Genomic DNA, 20246 nt, shown 5'->3' with positions numbered 1-20246 from the left:
TTCCCATCACAGTCAGTCTTAGCAGTTCTAAGCTGCTCATGCTAATTTTGATGTATGTGGCGATATAAAAGAATACAGAAATTCAACTGACATCCACACTTCTGAAATGAAATACACTTTAAAAGTGAGCTATAACAATATTTTTAAAAGATGCCTGTTAGATTACCTGGCAAAGTGCTTATTCATTACTGTCACAGAGAGGAAGGTTTGCCTCTACCTGTGGAGAAGGAAAATGTCACCAGTTCCTACTTGAGACCTTGAAACTGTGGTAAGATTTCAGAAGCGGAACTGAAATAAAACTCTGTTTTAACATGATGTGTGATTAGTATGACCTCTTGTGTTAAACACAGGAACATTCCTTTGTTTTTTGGCATAATGAAACTATCAAGCAAGTAATGAAATATCCAGAAGCTAGTAGCAGCAAAGTCCTTGCCCAGTTCTACAATCCAGCAATAGGTATGTCAAAATAGGAATTTGTAGCTGTTATTTGTGAATTAGAAAAAGAAACACAATCATTTCCCCATTTAAACACAACAGCCATCTACTAAGAATTTTAGAAGTTTTTTTTTTCACAATTCTAACAAAAATCTTACACAATCAGAATGAATGAAATTCCATGACATATCCTTGTTGACTTCCGAATAAAATATTCAGATTTACAAATCTGTTGAAGTCTTTCATGCTAAACTGGAGCCTGAGGACTTTATCTTCTGTTAAAAAGAACACTTAAAAGACAGTATATTTAAGAAAACATTAGGGACATGTCATGTACAGAGAAGAAAGGATGGAAGCTAAGCATATCTAAATCTTTAATCACTTCACAAAGCATATATTTTGACAGGACATTTGTGCAGAACTTTTATTTACACCACGCTGGAAACATTTTCTGATTCATGTGTTTGAAATCACATGCAAAAAAGGACCACTGAGACAGAATAGAACAGTGCTTTTTTAGAAACAGGCAGTGGAAGATGTGAAGCTATGTTAAATGGCTTCATTACTGAAAGCTTCCTCTTTTTTTGGTCTTAGATGCTTGAGAGAACTGTGAGTGCTTTTTCAAAATGGACTATATGGTGTAAATGTACTTAAAGATTTTGGTTGGTGGTGGCTTTCAGAAGAACCCACCTGCATATTTGAACCATAGTGTTGACTGCATTAGCGGCGGCTGCTTGATAGTGCACTTGCAATTTATGCTTGCTTTAAAGGGCATGTTTTGGCTCAGAATTAAGTAGTAGAAAATTTATAGCATATTTTAAAACTTAGCGATAAAACTTCACCCAAATGACTTAAAATTCAATCCATAAGAGCGTGCAGAGGAGAAAGGGATGTAGTGTGAGATGCAGAAATTGAACAGGTGCAAGCTTTTGCCCCAAGAAGGCTTTGTGAGTTTTGTGCTTAACGTGACAGAGACATTGGCCATGTAACGAGATCTTCAAAAGTGCAATTTTACAGTTGCAAACCTGGCTACTTGCAAAGACAGCAATTCCTGAGTGAGTATAACAAAACAAACAGTAAAACAAAACAAAACAAATCAAGAAGCGGGAGTCCCCGGCGGGCGGGCGGCGGGCGGGCGCGGCCCCGGTGAGGCAGCTCTTACCTCCTCCAGCCGGCGGCGGGCCGGGCCGCTGAGGGCGCGGCCGTGTCTTGCAGGGCGGCGCTGGACAGCTCCGGAGCGGCGGCGCGGGAGGGCGCACGTCCCGCAGGCGGCGCAGATGTGAGCGGGGCCGGCCGCGGCGGCGGGGCCGGGGCCGGGGCAGGGGCGGCGCGGCCCGGGGCAGAAGGAGCCCGGGGCCCCGCGCGGCGGCGGCGGCGGCGGCGGCGGCGGGGGGATCCCCGCGGGCGGGGGGCGGAGGGGGCGGGGAGCCCTTGGCCCCGCCCCGCTCACGTCGCGGCCGGTGCCCCCCCCCCCGCAGGTGACGTGATGCCCGTTGTTTTGGTGCGCGCGGCCAATGGGAGGCGGCGCCTGGATTCTACGGGAGCCGGGATGGGCCCGCGGTGGCGGCGGCGGGACTCTCCGCTGCGCACCATAACGCATTGCGCAGCGCGCGGCGCCGCCCGGCCCTCCTGCGGCTTTAACGGCGCGGGCATGGAGGCAGCGCGGCAGTTGGCGCCGGGCTTCTGCGCCGAGCAGCAGCGCCCGCCGCCGCAGTGCCCGCCGCCGCACGGCCACGACAAGCAGAGCCTCCCGCAGCAGCAGCAGCAGCAGCAGAGCCCATGTCTCCAGTGCAACAACTGCGCCTACTACGGGGCCGCGGCGGCGGCGGATAACCTGCCCCTGCTGCTCCGCGCCTCCTCGCCCCTCTCGGCCGCCTTCCGCGCGCACTCGTCGCCGCTCTCCTCGGCCGCCTCGTCCCGGCAGGGCAGCCAGCTGAACGTCAGCGAGCTGACCCCCTCCAGCCATGCCGGCTCGGGCAGGCAGCCCCACCAGTACGCCCAGTACCACCAGTGCCATAGCCTGCAGCAGCAGCAGGCAGCCAGCCCCAGCAGCAGTGTCAGCAGCGGCAGCGCTCATCACCACCACCACCACCACCACCACCATCATCACCACCTCCACCAGCAGCAGCAGCGCCGCGAGAGCAACCCCTTCACCGAAATAGCCATGAGCAGCTGCAGGTACAACGGCGGCGTCATGCGGCCGCTCAGCAACCTGAGCGCGTCCCGCAGGAACCTGCACGAGCTGGACTCCGAGGCGCAGCCGCTGCAGCCGCCGCTCGCCAGTCCCAGCGCCGCCGGCGCCGCGCCGGAGATCGTCGTGTCCAAGCCCGAGCACAACAACTCCAACAACCTGGCGCTCTATGGCCCCGCCGGACCCGGACCGGGCCCCGGTGCCGCCAACAACGGCGGCAGCGGCAAGTCCAGCAAGAAGAAGAACCAGAACATCGGCTACAAGCTGGGCCACCGCCGCGCGCTCTTCGAGAAGCGCAAGCGCCTCAGCGACTACGCGCTCATCTTCGGCATGTTCGGCATCGTGGTCATGGTCATCGAGACCGAGCTGTCCTGGGGTGCCTACACAAAGGTACCGCCCGCTGCGAGAGGACACCCCGGCCCGGCACAGCCCTGAGGCGAGCGGACCCTCCTGCCCCGCAGCCGTTAGGCGGGGGGACCCCGTTCCCGCCGCGGCGCCGGCGGCCGCGAGGCGGGAGGACCCCGTTCCCGCCCGGCGCCGGCGGCCGCGAGGCGGGGAGAGCCGCTTCTTGCCCAGCGCCGGCAGCCGTTAGACAAGCCGCCCTGCCCCGTGCGCGGCAGCCGTTAGGGGAGGTGACCCCCGCCCCGTGCGGGGCAGCCCTTGCTCACGGTGACCCCCGGTGCGTCGCGCTGTCGCATTTAGGTGCGTGTGGGTCCCTGAGCGCCACCCGTGTCTTCCCGTTGCAGGAGTCGCTGTATTCCCTGGCTCTGAAATGCCTTATTAGCCTCTCTACGATCATCCTGCTTGGCCTCATCATCGTGTACCACGCCAGGGAAATCCAGGTAAGGCTTCTCTTTGCAAATTAACTGTGGGCTGTCACAGCAGCAGCGGTCACCAAGTTGTTTTTTCGAAAGGTATTGCTGCGGTAAGTACTTTGCACTTCCTGTAGGTCCAGAAAGCAAAAACACTCACTTAGCGTTTGTTTCCCAGTGTTCAGTGAACATACTTCAGTGCTGGAGAGAAATACTATAGGCTACATGACATACACGTGCCAGGAAACTTTGCTTGCTGGAGACTGTTATCTGCAATTGTGCTGTAGGATCAATTCTTCCCGAGGTTGTAACATGCTTTCTTTGAAACATACCTTTTGTCTTCTGTGTAGAACAGCGCTCTTTTATTTCCCAGTAACTAAATTTAAGATTGTGCATTTCCTTTGGATGGCAGGCTTAATTGTCAGGGAAAAGGCTTCTCAAACTTCTAGGTACGTAATCTTCATTGTGCTATCTGAGAAACTAGTGTACACTAAGGAATATAAAGAGATCAGGAATGTTTGTGTTGGACTTGTCTTACTTAATGCAACAGAAATTGAAGCCACCAGGGAATGTGACGGAGCAAAACTTTCAAGACAGGTAGGACTAAAGGTAGGAAGAGCGTAATGATCAAAGCCATAAAAAAAGTCTAACAGATGTTGTGCCATCTTCTACTTTACTGAGCTCTGATCATTTTAGATCAAGAGATGAAAATTGTGGATTTCAGTTAAATTGAAACATAGAACAGTTTTCAAAGTTCTGAAGTGAAAAATATGTGTAGATATATTGATGCTTTTGCTAATTGGAGAGACCTTGGAGAGACTAGCTGGAATGGCAGTTTTCAAGAGCAAAGAAGGCTTTTTTTGGTTGTGCCAATTAAGAAAAAAAAATAAGAATTGTATAGTTCCTTTCTTTAAAATGGCTATTGTAGTAGTTCTTATGTGAAAGAGTACCCTAGTCTTTTACACAAACTAATATTAAAGGAAGTATTGTGTTACTGAATGAACTGTTTGCAAAAAAATGCAGTCTTTATGCATGCTAAACTTCTGTTTCTGGCACAAAAATCATTTTCTTAGTGTCAAAGATGGACAAGTGCTTGACCTTACTGTATTCGGTAAATAAAAGTTACTATAAGAAAATATCACTAGAGACTTTTGGAATGCTAATGAAAAGGTTTCTGTGTTTATGGAAAAATAAATGAATTAGCTACCACATTGTGAGAGCCTTCCAGTTTGGTGTACCTTGAGTTGCTCGTAGGACAAAGCTGAAAAAACTGTGTAAGGTTTTTAAAAACTGTGTAAGGATTTTTTTTCTTTTTGCATTTTCCAGAGTTTTTTTTTTTTTTTTTCCCCTGAGAGATACTGTGCACTGCAACGATTGTGGTAGGGCCTGGACTAACTTGCGGCTCCAAGGGAGATGAAGGAAATGAGATTGTACCACAGCTAGCTGTTAGGTATCTGATAACTTTTTCACTTAGGCGTGGTGTGTTTCCACACATTGACTTCTTAGAACATAACATGAAAACATGCAGAGCAACATTTAAATGTGTCAGTGGTGATAAATTTATGCTACAGTTGATATCTGAAAACAACAGATACATTTAAAATACTTAATGGCTTAGAAATGTAAAATGTACAGAACCTACCTTTTTTTAAAAAAAAAAAAAGTTTATAAACCCATAATGCCATATAAACCCAATTATAAACCAAAGCTTGTTTTTTAAACAAGCTTAAAGCTGCTCATTTTCTGAATAGGTTCTTTTAAGGTGAGTTTTTCTAGGCTTTAATTCGGACAAATACCCTCTAAGTGCAGTCTTAGCGTCTTCCATGAATGAGATCTGTGGAATCGTGTGCACAGATGGTTGGTTGTGTCCTGCAGGACTGTTTGTACCAGCTATTTGTTAATGCTGTTCAAATTTCATTATTTCTTTCCATTTTTCTCTGAAAAGTACTTAGGCTCTGTCAGTAAGTATAGAATAAATTAGCAGGAATTCACTGGAAGAACACTCTCTTGTGTTTGTGTGTGTTGAAGAGCAGAACATCAACACACTATGCTTGCAGTGCATCTGCCAAACCTACTAAAAGAAAGTCAGTTTCTTCTGTGAAACATGAATCAAAATATGCTGGTGAATAAGGTGAAAGTTTAGCAGTTACTGCCACTTCCAGATTTAATATTTAGAACTATCTGACAACCTGAAATATCTACCGAATGAAATGGGCTTCTTTTTTTTTTTTTTTTTTTTTTCAGTAGTCTGTTCCCTTGATTTCTTAGTAGGAAAGCTGAAGAGTCACACTGCAAGCAAACCTATTTAGTGCCCAGTGGCAGAGAAGGTGACTGTAATCAGTCCGTTTAAATGACCTTGCCAGTGCGTTGTGCTTTGGCAGCAAATAGTTAAACTGGGCCAGAAGTTTGCCTGTCGCAGACCTGCCTAAGGTCCTGCTTTGGAGACGAGATTTTGTAAGACTTGCAGAGCTTCTTCTCAAGAGCATTGCGTGGCTGTGAAACAAACGCTTTCACGGTGTTTATTTCCTTTATTGCCGTGCTTTGGTTAGGCCGTAGTTGGTAAGCAGTGGAGGAGGCGGGTTCACCTTGTCCCCCAGGTGCGCGGGGCTTTCCCGCCGCCTCCCCGTTCAGCACCGCAGACAGCTCCGCGCGCCGGCCGCCCCGCCGGGCTCCCGCACCGGCCCCCGCCGCCCCCGGCTCCCTGGCTCCCCGGCGCGCAGCCGGGATGCGCTCCCGCCGCCATCCCGCACCCAGCCTTTCGCACAGTAACACGTCATCATCATCACTAATTCTTGGTCCTGCAACAAGCCTGAACACTGTTTGACAGATCAAAGTCTCCACAGTGGTGTTACTGTCACACTTAGACCAGAATCCTTGCCTAGTTCTGTGAAAAATTTGAAATGTGAAAATATTTTCTTCAAATAGGCTTTCAGTGATTGCAGTTGATTCATTTAACTCCATGAGTAAAGCACAAACTGTTATTCTATTTGTTAATGTGCGTTAATGTTAAGATTGCAATAAAAATGAATGAAACTAAGTGGTTTTAAATTAGAATTCTTAGCTTACAATATCATTTACATAAAAGAGGGAAGAAAAAAACACAAGCAATACTTCTTTCACCTCCACCTCAAAAAAAAAATCAAGTAAACAACAATAATTATGTTGGAGTTGAGTATGGTGACAAGCCCGAGTTTGTGCATTCAGTTCATTGTTGTTACGCTTGTGATAGTGTTAAAAACACCACACTTTGAACAGTATTCATTATTCTTTCTCTTTTCTCTTTTTTGATTTGATTCTTTTAAGAAAGGGTCCTTTGTTTGAAAGGCCACTAGGAAAAATGTAACTCATTATTATCCCAGCCTGAAATAGGTATTTCTCTATTACTACAGTTGAGAAATACTCATTTGAGCAGGTGGAGGAAGGAAGACTATCTAAGAAGATAGCTTCATCCAATTATGATAATAATGTACAATGTTTAAATTACACACTTCATGCATAAACCGTTTGTTATTTCATAATATTTTACCTAATTAAAGCAGTACTATACAATATGATTAAAATTGTTATAGACAATTGATTGTTCCATTCTACCTTTCTCTAATGGAATTTGCTGTTAATAATCAGGTGGAAGTTAAGAAACTTCTGGATAAGCATTCATATGGTAAAGCTACAGTTTTACTACTTCTACTGGGACGGTAGACCTTGTGCGCGCTCTCTCTCTCTCTCCCTCTCTTGCTTTCTCTCTCCCTCTCTCTCTCTCATACTGCTGGAGATCACACAGAATCCCAGAATGGCTGAGGTTGGAAGGGACCTCTAGAGATCATCTAGCCCAACCCCCCTGCTCCAGCAGATGGAAATGCGTTTTAAATTGACATTCTGAATTTTTACTGATACTTTTTTTTTTATGTTACTCAGAACAAAGAATTAACCCTCAGATTTCTCATGTGATCCCCTTAATCCTTTTTCTAGGGTGTTCTGTCACAGCCCGGTATTTATTCAGATGATTGCAACTGGGTAGGACCGTGCCCACTGGGAAATCTGTGCTTTGATGCTGGAATACTTGGCTTATCTGTTCTGTAAATAAACATTGCTCTTCTCTTGCCCTTTGTAAATAATGGTAACCTGTGTTCCCCTGAATTGAATCTGAACCTCTTCTCTCTCTTCTTATTTTTTTTTTCCCACTGACACAGGTGTTCTTAGTCATGCAGAAAAATGAAAAATGTAGATATTTGGCAGAAATTAATAGAAATCTTCAGTTCCTTGTATGTGTACTGAAATTTTAAAATACTTATAAATTGGTCTGTCTGTGCTCAGGCAGAACTCTAATGGAAAGTCATGCAAACTTCTAAGATAAGGTTAAGCCTTTGCTCTCACAGCAAAGTTCATTTTTAGAATTCAATCCATCACTTTCCAGGACTCCAGGGAAAAGTACCTTCAGTGCCTACTGTTCTGAAGTGATGGAAAATCATGTGGTGCTGATTTGGACTTTCAGTCTCCATTTGCTTTATGGAATATTATCACTGATGTGAGCCCAAACACCTTGCTGAAGATTAAAGAATCTTTTCTCCTTTTCCCTGTCTCCTGAAAAATGAAGAAAAGGAGCAGGCAATACTAAAAAACAGTGGTGGATATTAATAAATACACTTCATGATTTACTGGTTAAATTAATTTCACAATGCTTGATTATAAGAAAAATTATTTATGGAACTTTAGTCATCTTATTGACATCAATAAAGGTTCTTCAGTACAAATCCTTCGCTTACTAACAAGTAAGAAGTTAAACTCTTATGGTTTCTTATCATAAGCAATGATGAGTATTCTGCTGGCCAATTATTTATGTGTTTATATCTGAGTAATCCTTTTGCTTTCACCATGATGATACATGTTTACGTCATTGTCAGTCATGATAGAAGTCTGTTGACTTTGCGCGAAAAGAAATGGAATCTAGCTTGCTTTTACTTAGGTTCGTTGAATCATCAGGACTAACAAACACAGACATTAAATCTCAATGGTGCTGTGAAAACAAATGAGGTAGATTAAAAGTTAGTATAGAAAGCAAGTCTGTTAAGTGACAGCTGAAATAAAATAATAAACTTTCAGTAGTAATTTTATTCTAATATAAACCTTATGGAGAATTACTGAAATTTTTCTGTGTATTGAAACAAACCTTGGATTAGATGATAGCAGAGTTTGCCATGTGGCAGTTTGGTCCAGGATGTGGTGGCTTCACATATAAGTAATATAGAAAGACTGTATCCTGACAAATTAACACTTTAGACTATTCATGTGCTATTTTCTTTTAGTTCCATTCAATGCATTTTTGAATAGATTATTTCTGTACAACCTATTGACCTAGGAAAAGTTACAGATGCCATGTGTCTCTGAACATAGAAGAGATGTTAGAGAGATGAACATATAAGGCATAGAAGGCAGCAAAGGGATCCCTTAGCAAATGGAAGAATCTGAGGCCTTTTTATTTAAATGAAAAGCAGAAGATGCTTAATTCCAACAGACCCATTTGGACACATTGAGAGGTTGTTTCTCATGGTCAGACTGCTGAATGATTCACTTGACAGTAGCTAGTATTGGCTATTCAAATGCACTGTTGTTCTCAGTGCTCTTTAATGTTGCTGTTCAAAGTTCTTCAAGTCATAGTAATACATAATAAAGTGTGTAAAGGAATGTTACATAGACTGGTAAGAGAACATTTGTAACTAGAGACCAGATCCATGAATTTGGAAATCAACAGAGAAGCTATGGTGTACTAGTTCAGAGGCATTTTGCATGCACATCTTAATCTAAAAGCATTGTATACCTTAGGTCTTTCACTACTGAAATTTATCTCATTTACTTTCCTGTATCTCTGGTTTACATAAATTTAAGTGAAAGGAGTACCAAGCTTTACATAGGTAGATAAACATTCTTAAGATTCTTTTTATATGTAACACAACAAATACACAGAATTTTAGCCTTTGATTTTGTTTTGAAACATATTTATGATCCATTTTGAATAGAGATCAACACAGCAGCAGCTGCTGTGTAGAAATTTGGAGTGTCTGTGAAGCAATGTGGAAGTTTTTGTACAAGTTCAACTGGCTTTTTTCATCCTTGATTTTTATCAAAAAAATCTCTGTCACATTCCCTCACTAAAGGATATATTACTGCTTTGAGCCTGTGTAGCTCCTTTTAAGACATAAATTACCCTGAAGAGAGGAGGCTGTAATTGATCTTTTAACTGGCTTTCAGGTAAGCTAAATACATTGGTCATTGTAGAACATTTATTTTATTAACTGAAAATCAACTGTAATGCAAGCAGAAAGACAAGTAATTTTGTGTGGAAACTCTGCTCTGTTGAAAGGGAAAAAGTTATGACAACACGAAGAAAAAGTGTTTAATTTTTTTTTTTAATGTATAAGCTATATTGCACTGAAAAGGTGAATGGAAACCTTCCACTTAAAAAAAAGTGATATGTAAAATATCTAGCAATTTTATTTCTAAGGGCCATGTATCTTTTACTGACGCAAAAAAAACCCCAGAATTTAGTCCAGTTTAATCTTGAAAGGTGCATTAAGTAATTTCTTATACTTGTCACAGTCTGAGAAGAGATTGTCATGGCAGCATATTCTACAGCCATAGACAGAACACTTTCTCTAAAGTAAGCAGTAAAAATAAGCATTTTTCTCTTTAAACTGATATATCTAAACTTAGAGTTTTGCAACCAAAAACGTTCACTTTATGTCATACATCTATACTTTATAGAATACTGTGTAAATATAATGACTAGAAATCACATATTTGTACCATATTGGTTCATTAAATATCTTTTCTTGAACTGTCACAGCAACTGCTGTCATTCACCTGTGTGATAATAGTCCTTAAAAATTAGTTTTGTACTGACATTTAGAAAAAAAAAAAAAAGGAATGAAGGCTGAATTCTAAAGTGGAATATACGCATCTTTTAGGATACTCCTGTATTGCACTAATTTAGTGGGGTGTGCAGGACCTTATAGAAATAGTCCCTTTTGGAGAAGTAGTAAACCCTTTCATGATATATAAGATATATGAGCTCCATATTAAAACAAAGCAAACAAAAATCCTCAGAATGTTTAGACCTTAAATACTTAGCGTATTTAGATTAAAATAGACTTAAATGGTATTTATATCTTAATATTGCTACCCTTGCTTTTTAAGGCGTATTTCATTGTATTTTGCTTTTTTTTTTCTCTAAATGAGCATATTTATTTAAAGAACATCTACTCTGTCACAATGTTGACTTTGATTCCTGTTAATACTGTAGGATTATTCTAATGAAAAGAGTGGAATTAGGTTCTGTGTTACATTCTTGGCCAACAGAATTGTTTATTGATTTCTAATTGAACATGTATGCCAAAGTTATTAGGCAATAGGTGCTGTGAGAGTCATAAACAGGAAATTAAAAGGCTGTACACATGTACACTTGTAACTCAAAATATAATCTGTCCTGGAAAAGTTTTTTTTTTTTTTTTTTTTTTGTAATAGGTACCTACTGCTAAGACCCTACTAGTAGGACCAGGATGCTTGATCCTGAGTCTGAGTATTCAGAAGTGGATATCGGAATATTTTTGCTTGTAAAAGAGCAAACTGGAATACGTATTTTGCTTGTAAGAGAGCATCCTGGAAATAAAAATGATTGAGAAATAGATTTACATAGCCACATATTCATACATTGCAGTGACATCTATAGATGGTATAGATAGGTATATAGAGCTTCCTGAGCTTTCTTGCCTGTAGTGTGCTAAGTATGGTTGCTTGCAGTATATGATGCGTAGCAGTGTGTCTTCCATAAAATTATACATCAGTTAGGTGCTTTGATGGGTAGATCTAAGTCAGTCTGTAGAAAAGTAAAAGCATATATAACAAGCTCTTATATTGCATTTATCATTGTCACTGGAAATTAACTGGAAGCATCACATTTTTTTTTCTGCCAGTTAAGAGATGGTTTTACAAAGGGAAGACTGAAACTAAGAGTTCAAGTGCTTTGGAAATGATGTGGGATTGGCTTCAGCTCTGCATTTGAAGCTGAAGCTTGCCTAACTCATAGTCTTATGATGAGACCAGTGACTTCTCATGTAAATAAAATGCTGTCAACCAGCTCGGCCTATAATTTTCAAGAATAGGGTGCTGTGGATGATGTTGCCGGATGGTGAGTGCTGTGCTCTGCAATATCCTAATCAGGTACTGTTGTGGATCTTTATGAAGTATTTTGTTTCTGTAACAATTGTTTTTTGCAGCTTTCCACTGCAACATTTGTTAAGTAACATTACTACAGGTGTATCCAGTCTTTTCCATACCCTGACCTATGACAGTAAGGTCTTTCAGTAGAATAATATGTTGTGAACTTCCGCTTAAATCTCTTAAAAAACACAGAATTTCACCCTAGTCTGTGAGCATTATTTCTTGCTTTGAGACAAATCACTGTGCTTCTAAGAATAAGATCTTTTGCAGCCAGGGAATGAGGCATGTCTTAAGTAAAATCAACAAAAATATTGCATAGTAGCTTTGATTCAGCCTGTAACTTTGCACCCGTAAGTCCTGCATGCAAAGAACTTTGTTTACCACCTTGGAATGTTCATATGTGCCTAGATACAATATAGTAAGTTGTTTCCCTGCTGAAACAAATAGCAAATATGATTTATAATAGCTGTCAGTGATGATTCACTGATACCATGCAGGTTATTACTGAAGTTTTAATCAAAAGTATTATCAATGAATTTCTACATACCATTAACTGCTATTTTTTTTACATGAGCCATGCACATTTGAAATGTCTTTTGACAAAACATGACTTGAGAGAATAATTCTTGTTTGTGAAAAAGTTAAAATTTGAAGGATTTTTAGAGCACTCTAATTCAAAGAATCTTCATGATATTTTAGGGGTTTGTTCCATCAAGCTCCCTCACATCAAATTTTGTTACTAATAAAACTTCTTTTCAAAGAGATTCAAAAATTCTTGACTGGATATGGATATATTAAAAGCTAAGAGGCTTGTTACCTATTCCTTCTTTCTCCAGGGAGCTGCTTGCTTGTGTAACTTGTGTAGTTTAGCTACTAGAGCCAGTTGTGGCTGCATCTATTCCTTTGATTGTAGGATATTGCCCAAGTATTGTTCTTAGACAGTGCATAGGAATGAGCTGATTTAGGAGAAGTTTTTGTCCGTCCAATCTGAAAAGATATTCCATGACTTCTACTACAAGATATGATCTGATTGGCGTTCTGGGGTAAGGAGGATTCACAGTGAGCTCTCTGGTTTTGTTCTCTTTCAGTTTTGGGTTGTATGGTACAGAACAGTCATTTCCATTCTGTTGTGATTTCTGCAATGCAGTGACTTAAAATAGTTACATCCTTACACAGTAGCATAGATCTGTGCTTTCTGTGCTTGACCAGAAGTATTCCCAGTTCAGTTTCCAAATATTTTTAAGATAGTCTAATAGCAAGATGTGAAAAAAGTTTTTTTTTTTTTTTTTTTTTTTTTTTTTTTAAGATGATTACCTATGGCTAGTCTACATTCCAGATCTGTTTGTGAGACAGGAGGATGTTTGATTATCCATCTTCATTTGCAGCCATGTATGAATAGACATTTGTCTGCCTCCCAGCAACAGAACAGGGTGCAACAAAGCCAGATGAGAAATCTAGCAGTGTGGTTGGCAGTTGGCAGGACATTCTTTTCTCCTGCCATTTGGCACTTACAAGGAAAATTAAAAAACATGAATAGTTCTCTGGATCTGGCCTCTCATCACAGATGTCAGTTAGCTCACCCAAAATTAATAGTTATTATGTTTCACTTGTGAATTCTGTGGATGTGTTGTGGTTAGTGTAGTGATGTTCACTGCTGGACATGAGGCTTTTGCTGACCTGAACTGCCCCATTTGACATGCTTGTGAAAGCAAAACTTTCTAAAACATTTTTGAAAGCAATTTTTATCTTTAAGTCATGGAATATGGTGGAGCTGACAGCACCCAGTGCAAATATTTTGTTCATTTGGTTTGCAGGCTTAAAAAAAAAAGAAAAAAGTATCTTTGAGGGTAGACAGAGCATCTTTTACTTGAAAGAATTCCTGCAAACCAAACAGGTTTGATGATGCTGTAAATTCAGATAGTAAGAGGGCAGCCTCAAGAAGAGTGTATGCCAGGGGAGGTGTTTGATGGAAAATGCTTTTGTTTTTATTTTTTTATGCATGAAAATACTCTGGTGAACCCAGACAAGTTAAGCTACTTGTGCTTCAGCTGTACCTGGTTGTCATCAAGTGAAGCTCTTCACCTCTAAGAAACGTATCACTTGTATCCATGCTTATTCAAGCTGATACTGAAAGTTACCTCTTCTGAAGATATTTTAACTTAATCTGTGAAAAAGTATGAGGACTCTTTTATCCACTATATGGTTTAGCCAGAAGCCCACCTTAGGCCTCAAGGAGATAACAGATACTAAATGGTTGCTTTGTTGCCTTTCCAGCATTGCCTGACAGCATGTGTTACAGAGGCAGTGCTTACGGGACTGCTGCAACACAGTCAGGGTCAAAGCATGATGTTGTTTATATAGATTTTTAAATATGAAAATATGCCTAACTCTAGTTCTCTGGCTGCCCAAGACATTTACTTTATTTAAATAGTGCTGCTTTAGGATGGTGCTCATATGCTTAGGTTTTGCAGTTCTGTAATTAGACTTATTTTAAATATAATCTTAAATTAAGTTCTAGATTTAAGTGTGTTTGTAAGATGATAGACACATCGCAGGGACTTAATAATTCATATGGTACTGATGTGTATCACCCATTACCAGTTAAATAAATCCATTAAAAAAAAGAAAACATGCAAATTGCCCCAAATAAGTCATACATAAGCACTAAAGGAAGATCTTGGAAGAAAGTTTCTCATGTATGTGCTGTGTTGATATCATTATTAGTCTCTTTTTCTTTAGCAAAAATTCATAGATCTAGAGTAATAGGGGTATTCCTTTGGCAAATAAAATGAATTCATTTTATCTAGTTTTAGATTCAGCGTTATGTCCTTTAACTTGTGCTTCACCTATGCCTTCGCAAAAAATATTGCCAATTCCTTCAGTACACATATATATATTTTAAACTGGTTCCAGTTTTCCCAGTAGTAATGAAGCTGATCTTCCCTGAAGAGAGTGAGGCTTCTCTTATGTTGGGAACAGTAGCAGATGGCAGCTGTTCTGGGAGATGGCAGTTTTCATGCAGCGATCTGTAGAACAAATTACTTTTAGTAATGAATGAAAAAAGCAAATCAAATGAAAAAGTGTGAAGAGAGTATTTAAAAATAACACGCAAAAATATTGACTAGTAAATGATTCTTAACAACTTTTGTTTCTACAAGATTATAGAATCAAAGTTATTTTATGTCTGAGATACTTGCAAGGGGGAAGAAGTATGACAAAGAACACTAGTTTTATTACAGAGTCCATGCTAAATCTCAGTTTTGTAAAATAGTGCTGTTATTGTGGGAAGATGCATCCTTCAGGCACAAAGTTTTGGAATTCTGCTTCAGTGAAAATGAAATTCACCTCTAGCTCTGGAATCTGATCAATGCTCCTGTAACAGTATTGCCAAGGTTAGCCTAACAGTTACAGAAGACCACCAAAAAGCCTAGCAAATGTTTTTAAAGAGATACTTTGCTTTGAAACAATTTTCTTTGTTTAAATTTGTTCAGTGTGGTCATTTGATGTTTATATTTGTGAAAGAGCAAATTCAGTATTTGTTTGCAGCTTTTGCTTTCAAGGTTAGTAAAACTGACATAGTTAATGTCCTTCTATATCTCTTGTCTTAGTGATGGAAATGAGCAAGAACAGGCCAGGAAGGAGTAGGGAGTTGTGTGGAGTGGCAGTAAGTGAGAGTTGGGTTTTGCACAAGTTGTATTTATGCAGCATGATTGTTGAAATGGTTCCTAAAAGTTTGCTCCAGGCAAGTAACCTGATCTGTCTTTATTCACCTTTGAACAGATAATTTTAAAGCTACATATAATTTTCAGTTCACCTCTGTAAGTTGTGTGGAGTGATTACTCTGGATTGCTCTGAGTCGTCAGTACCTTTGCTAGTAAACATGCTTTTTTAACATAGACTACTTTTTTCTTTCTTTTTTATTTTGTTCTTATGTTTTAAATTACAGAACAAAATATAGCGTAAAACAAGAACAATACTTTTTTAGTTCACTGGTCCCATTTCCTCCTGTTCTGCATTTTTGTGCAAAAGAAAAAAGCAGGACACCTACCCAAACCAACCGCTCTTGCAATATTATTCTTTCTGCACTTATGCAAGATACCATATTCAGAGCTGTAAGTCATGCTCCTTCTTCATCAGCTTGTGGGACAATTTTGACTGTCAAATCCAAGCACAAGGGCTTTTGGGAACTGTTTATCCTGAAGGCAAACTTTCCAAATGTTGTAATTTAAAGAACTTACTCTCATTGTGTTTATAACTGTTAAATGAAGAATATTATTAAAATGAAAAAAAATGCCTGTAGCAGATACTGAGTTTGAAATAGCTCTTTATTCAGTATGTTTACTTCAGTGTCTCAAATGAATATGGTGACCCTGAGCAGTGGATTTTTATTTCTAGAACTCTGATTTGGTTCAAAGGTTCATAAAAGTTTGTATAACTAAATTTCTCCCAAAGTTATAAATATGAAGAGACTCAAGTGATGATTGTTCCAGCAAGAGTCTGAACTAAGTTAAATTAAGAATTTGCCATATGGAATACCTTTTTCAATAATGAAGATGTAAATCTTTTTTGTTTCGGACTGTATTGCATTTTTGGTAGAAGGCAGTCCTTTCTATTAACAACAAGCTTATTATCAAATTCTTTGGATCATGTTATAAATTTATAAGCTTTTGAGGATTTCTTAGTACATTATATAATTATGTTTTCCTCAGGGGTTTCTTCTTCTGCACTGTGGAAGAAATATGGATATCTAAAAACATCCTTTTTTTTGTTTTGGAGTCCTTGCATTTCACTTCTTGACACCATGTCCTGCATAAAGTGTTACTGAATAGAAAGGATTATAGTTTTAGGAGAATCTTACACTTTGTGTCCCTGAAGCACAAACATAGGGGGAGAACTACAGGCATGGATTATCTACATGTCCCAGCAACTGCTGAGTGCCATCCTTCAGCATTGTAAGCTCTGAAGGTTTTAGCTATTTCATAGTTAGTCTGAGACGAATGATAAAGCTGAAAATGTGGTCTGTAGCATTTAAAAATACTGAGCAGTGCTTCTTTTATATTTCTGTGTCAACATATCCTCACAGTCTCACAGCAAATTAGTGATATTGTTTACACTTTTTTTTTCTTTTTTTTTTTTTGACCTCTATTATAAAGGCATTCTTAAAAACTGGTTAGTTTACTTTGCTCTGCACTCCCCAGTGTCCTCTGATAGTCTGATGTGAATTTGTTTTGATACATAAATCATTTACAAAATTAACTTCCCTACTCCTGTTTCAAAGAACTTCAGGGAGTCTGTGATCTAAATTGTCACTGTGTGCAATTTATCTACTCTGAATTTGTTTCTCTTTTTTCATGTAGTGTGTTGTGAATTTAGCACTGTGTTATGTAAATATACACCCACCTCTTTAAACATCTATGATATGACATTTATACAGTGTGGCAATAGAAACATCAGACTTATTTGTTGTTTAAGGTTGATGCTTGTCTAACTTTTATATGTTGCTCCACATGTTGGGAATGCATTATTTAATTTCAATGAAAATAACTTTTCTTAATTTGCCTTGGACAGTGCAGATTTAGTAAAAGTATGCAATAATCCTCTATTAAAAGAAGCTCTGAAAAATGCTGACATTAAACAGTAAATTATTAGTGTAACACTGAGCTTTAATATGAGAAATTTGAAAGCTGTAAACAGGCATAACGTATTTGACCTTGAATGGAGTTTGGCCTCCTGTGTAGACCATAGGATTGAGTTTTGTAGCAAAAAGCTTGTTCTTTCTTTTTTGCTAGCATCATTCAGCCTTGCAGTGGGAAGTAGTAACTTGAACATGATTATTATAACAGAGGGTATATGTATATCTGTATATACAGCAGCAGCAGCAAAAGGTATATGTGTGTGCTTTATATTTTGCTATTTAGTTGTTGTCTCCTCTGATTTTCCTTTCCTGCTCTCTGAATAGTAAATATACATAGCCAAACAAGCAAGCATTCACAAATATCACAATATTTTCAAATTTAAAAATGAACAATCACATATTTTAGGTTGCATAATTCCAGGTGTACAAAATGTACATGAATTCCTTAATTCTTATGTATTTTCAGAACATTCTATTTTAATTGTTATTCACAGCCTAATTTGTAAAACCATATTTGTTCCAGAATGCTTGGTATTCACATATTTCACTGTTTGATTATGGAGACACAGAACTGTTTGGAAATTAACTCTTAAATGTGATTTGAAATGTTAATATTTTTAGGAAATAGAAATGTTTGTACTGGATCTGTGGTCCTGTGCAGCTTTTGATGGTTTCTACCTTCCATTAAGGAGTTTTCACCTCCTAAATCTCATATATGACAGCTGAAGGTGTTACCACTTCCAAATATTATTTTTCTTAAAAACAATTGGCATCACTGAGATCAAGGGAAGTTGATAGGGATTTTCCATATCTGCAGACATCACACATTCCACTTAACATTACCAAGAAACTTATTTCTCTGTAGCATATTAAGATTTTTTTCTGCTGACAAGTGAATATGTTCTCAAGTATATATTGCATAATGACATCTTAAAGTTAAAACATGCAAGGTGATTAAATAATATTTTCTTCTATGAAAATTGTAAGATCAAATTTTAATGTCTAACTTAACATTCTTCTCTTCTCATTTTTTAAAAACTGAATCAGTACTTAAAGCATCATTTTTCTTCAATTGCCTTTCTGCATGTAGTATTCTTATGGAAATCTATGAGGGTGATAGGTAAAAAACAAAAAAAAGACAGAAGTGTTGCTTTTTCAGTAGTTGTGCAGCTTCAAAAGATACTATAAAACACTGTTGGCTTAATGTATATTTGGAATATATCTGGTAACTGAAATGTTCGGCTGTGTTTTCGACATACTGTTTTCTTCAGAAAGCTGCATAGCATTTGTGGGATTTGATATTAGGTATCTCTTCTCCACTTAAGCTGTTTACTATTCATCTGTATCATAAGTGCTCTAATACCTGGGTCTCTTTATAGCTCTTTGATTGTTTTCATGATTTGACTGTCAGCATTTACAGGCTATTCATAAGAATCAGATGCACTTGAGCCTCATTGTGTGTGTTTCTTTTTCTTATTTCAAAACCATTTGTGTTTCTGTAATACTATTGCATTGGAGGTAAGAACTACACCTGGGGTAGATATAAAGCACAATGGAGTTAAAAATGGGTCCACAAATGCTAGAATTTTGCCTTGGTTTTGTTTTGTATTGTGGTTAACCTTTCTTTCTTTTAGGCTAATAGGGCCAGCTGAACTAGAAAAACCATTAGCTTATGGTCATTGCTTTCTTAACAACAGACTGGAGCATATTTCTGAGAAACAAACTTAATATATTGGCAGGAAGTTGTAGAGTGTGTTTTCTGTCTCTAAAGCACATATACAAAGGGTTCAGACTTTTGTTTATAAACTTTAAAAAGATGAAGAGGCAAAAAGAGCAATGCAAATGAGGATTTTTTTGGCTCTTTATATGCTGTATAGCATATTGGAAATACTTTCCTAACCTTGAGGAGGACACTCTTTGGATATTTCTCCTTCTCAGTCCTTCAATTGCTATTGGATTTTGAGTAATCTACTACTGTGTACTGAACAGCTACATGTAAATTCAGATCACAGCTCTAATACTGGGTCAGTCCCCTCTCACTCCTGAGTTTGTGTGCTCTTTGAATTATGGTTTTTTTTTTTTTTCTTTCTTCCCTGGCATTATCTTATTTCCTGCTTCTTGCACACCCCTGCTCCCTACTAGGGACTAATATTATTTATTTAGTAAGGATTCTGGAAAAATATTTACTAAACAGTGTGAAACGTTTGGTTACTTTTGATCTTGGATGGTAAGCTGAAGCCCCTTGATCATGCAAGGACTTACATGTGTACTTAATTTTCAGCAAATAATAGGCTTCACCTGGCTGTCTGGAAATATCCTGGTGTTTGTAGGCTGCTACTTTTTACTTTTTGAAAGTGTGGCTGAGCATTTAAACATGCTCAGCCTATCTATATAGCAGCTAGTTCAGGTATTGCTAGCAGTACAATTGCAGTTGAACTAATTTTCAACAATTTAGATAATTTTTTGAATGGTTTTGTAGCCAGCATTGATCTATATTAGTACCTAAAGTTACAGTTTGGAGGAAAGATTGGATATTTCTACTGAAGCTATAATCTTGTCCTAGCTGGAGCAGGGGTATGCTTAAAATAAAACTAAGCGTTGTGCCTTAAAAAATAGTTTTAAGTTTGTAATGTAAATTTCCATCCTGAAAACAGTTTCTTTTTTTCCCCCTCAATTTTATTAACTCTGAATAATTAATTGATCTTGAAGGGAAAAGGCTTAATTGGTAGAAAGTCTTTTTTATATATATATAAGAAATACACAGGAATAAATATCTTAGTAAATAATATGTGAAAATTCAGTTTTGTATGCAGTTTTTAAAAAATAGATGAAGAAAATCTTTTTGGCTTGTCCAAAATTATATTTCACTTCATAGTGGCTTGTGGAGTCCTTTGCTTAAATGGCATATATCTTTTATTTTTAGTGGCTATTAGCAGCTCTGAAAGCAAGACTTTTTTTT

General features: G+C 38.9%; 1 protein-coding gene across 2 annotated transcripts in view; it reads left to right on the top strand.

Moving 5' to 3' along the window:
- The first annotated feature begins 1910 nt into the window (after nucleotides 1-1910).
- Nucleotides 1911-20246, top strand: part of KCNN2 (potassium calcium-activated channel subfamily N member 2) — a 68310-nt gene continuing 49974 nt past the window's right edge. For both annotated transcript variants that reach the window (XM_088524602.1, XM_088524609.1), the window contains exons 1-2: nucleotides 1911-3016; nucleotides 3373-3468. In XM_088524602.1, the coding sequence (XP_088380728.1) occupies nucleotides 1922-3016; nucleotides 3373-3468 (1191 nt within the window). In that variant the 5' untranslated portion in view covers nucleotides 1911-1921. The remainder of the gene's footprint in view (nucleotides 3017-3372; nucleotides 3469-20246) is intronic.

This window comes from Tinamus guttatus, unplaced genomic scaffold (assembly GCF_059628265.1).
Source record: "Tinamus guttatus ecotype Peru unplaced genomic scaffold, ASM5962826v1 Tinamus_guttatus_pri_ptg000022l, whole genome shotgun sequence".
In the NCBI taxonomy this organism is placed as follows: domain Eukaryota; kingdom Metazoa; phylum Chordata; class Aves; order Tinamiformes; family Tinamidae; genus Tinamus; species Tinamus guttatus.
Note: the sequence above shows the minus strand (reverse complement) of the source record. Positions and strands in the feature narration are given on the sequence as shown.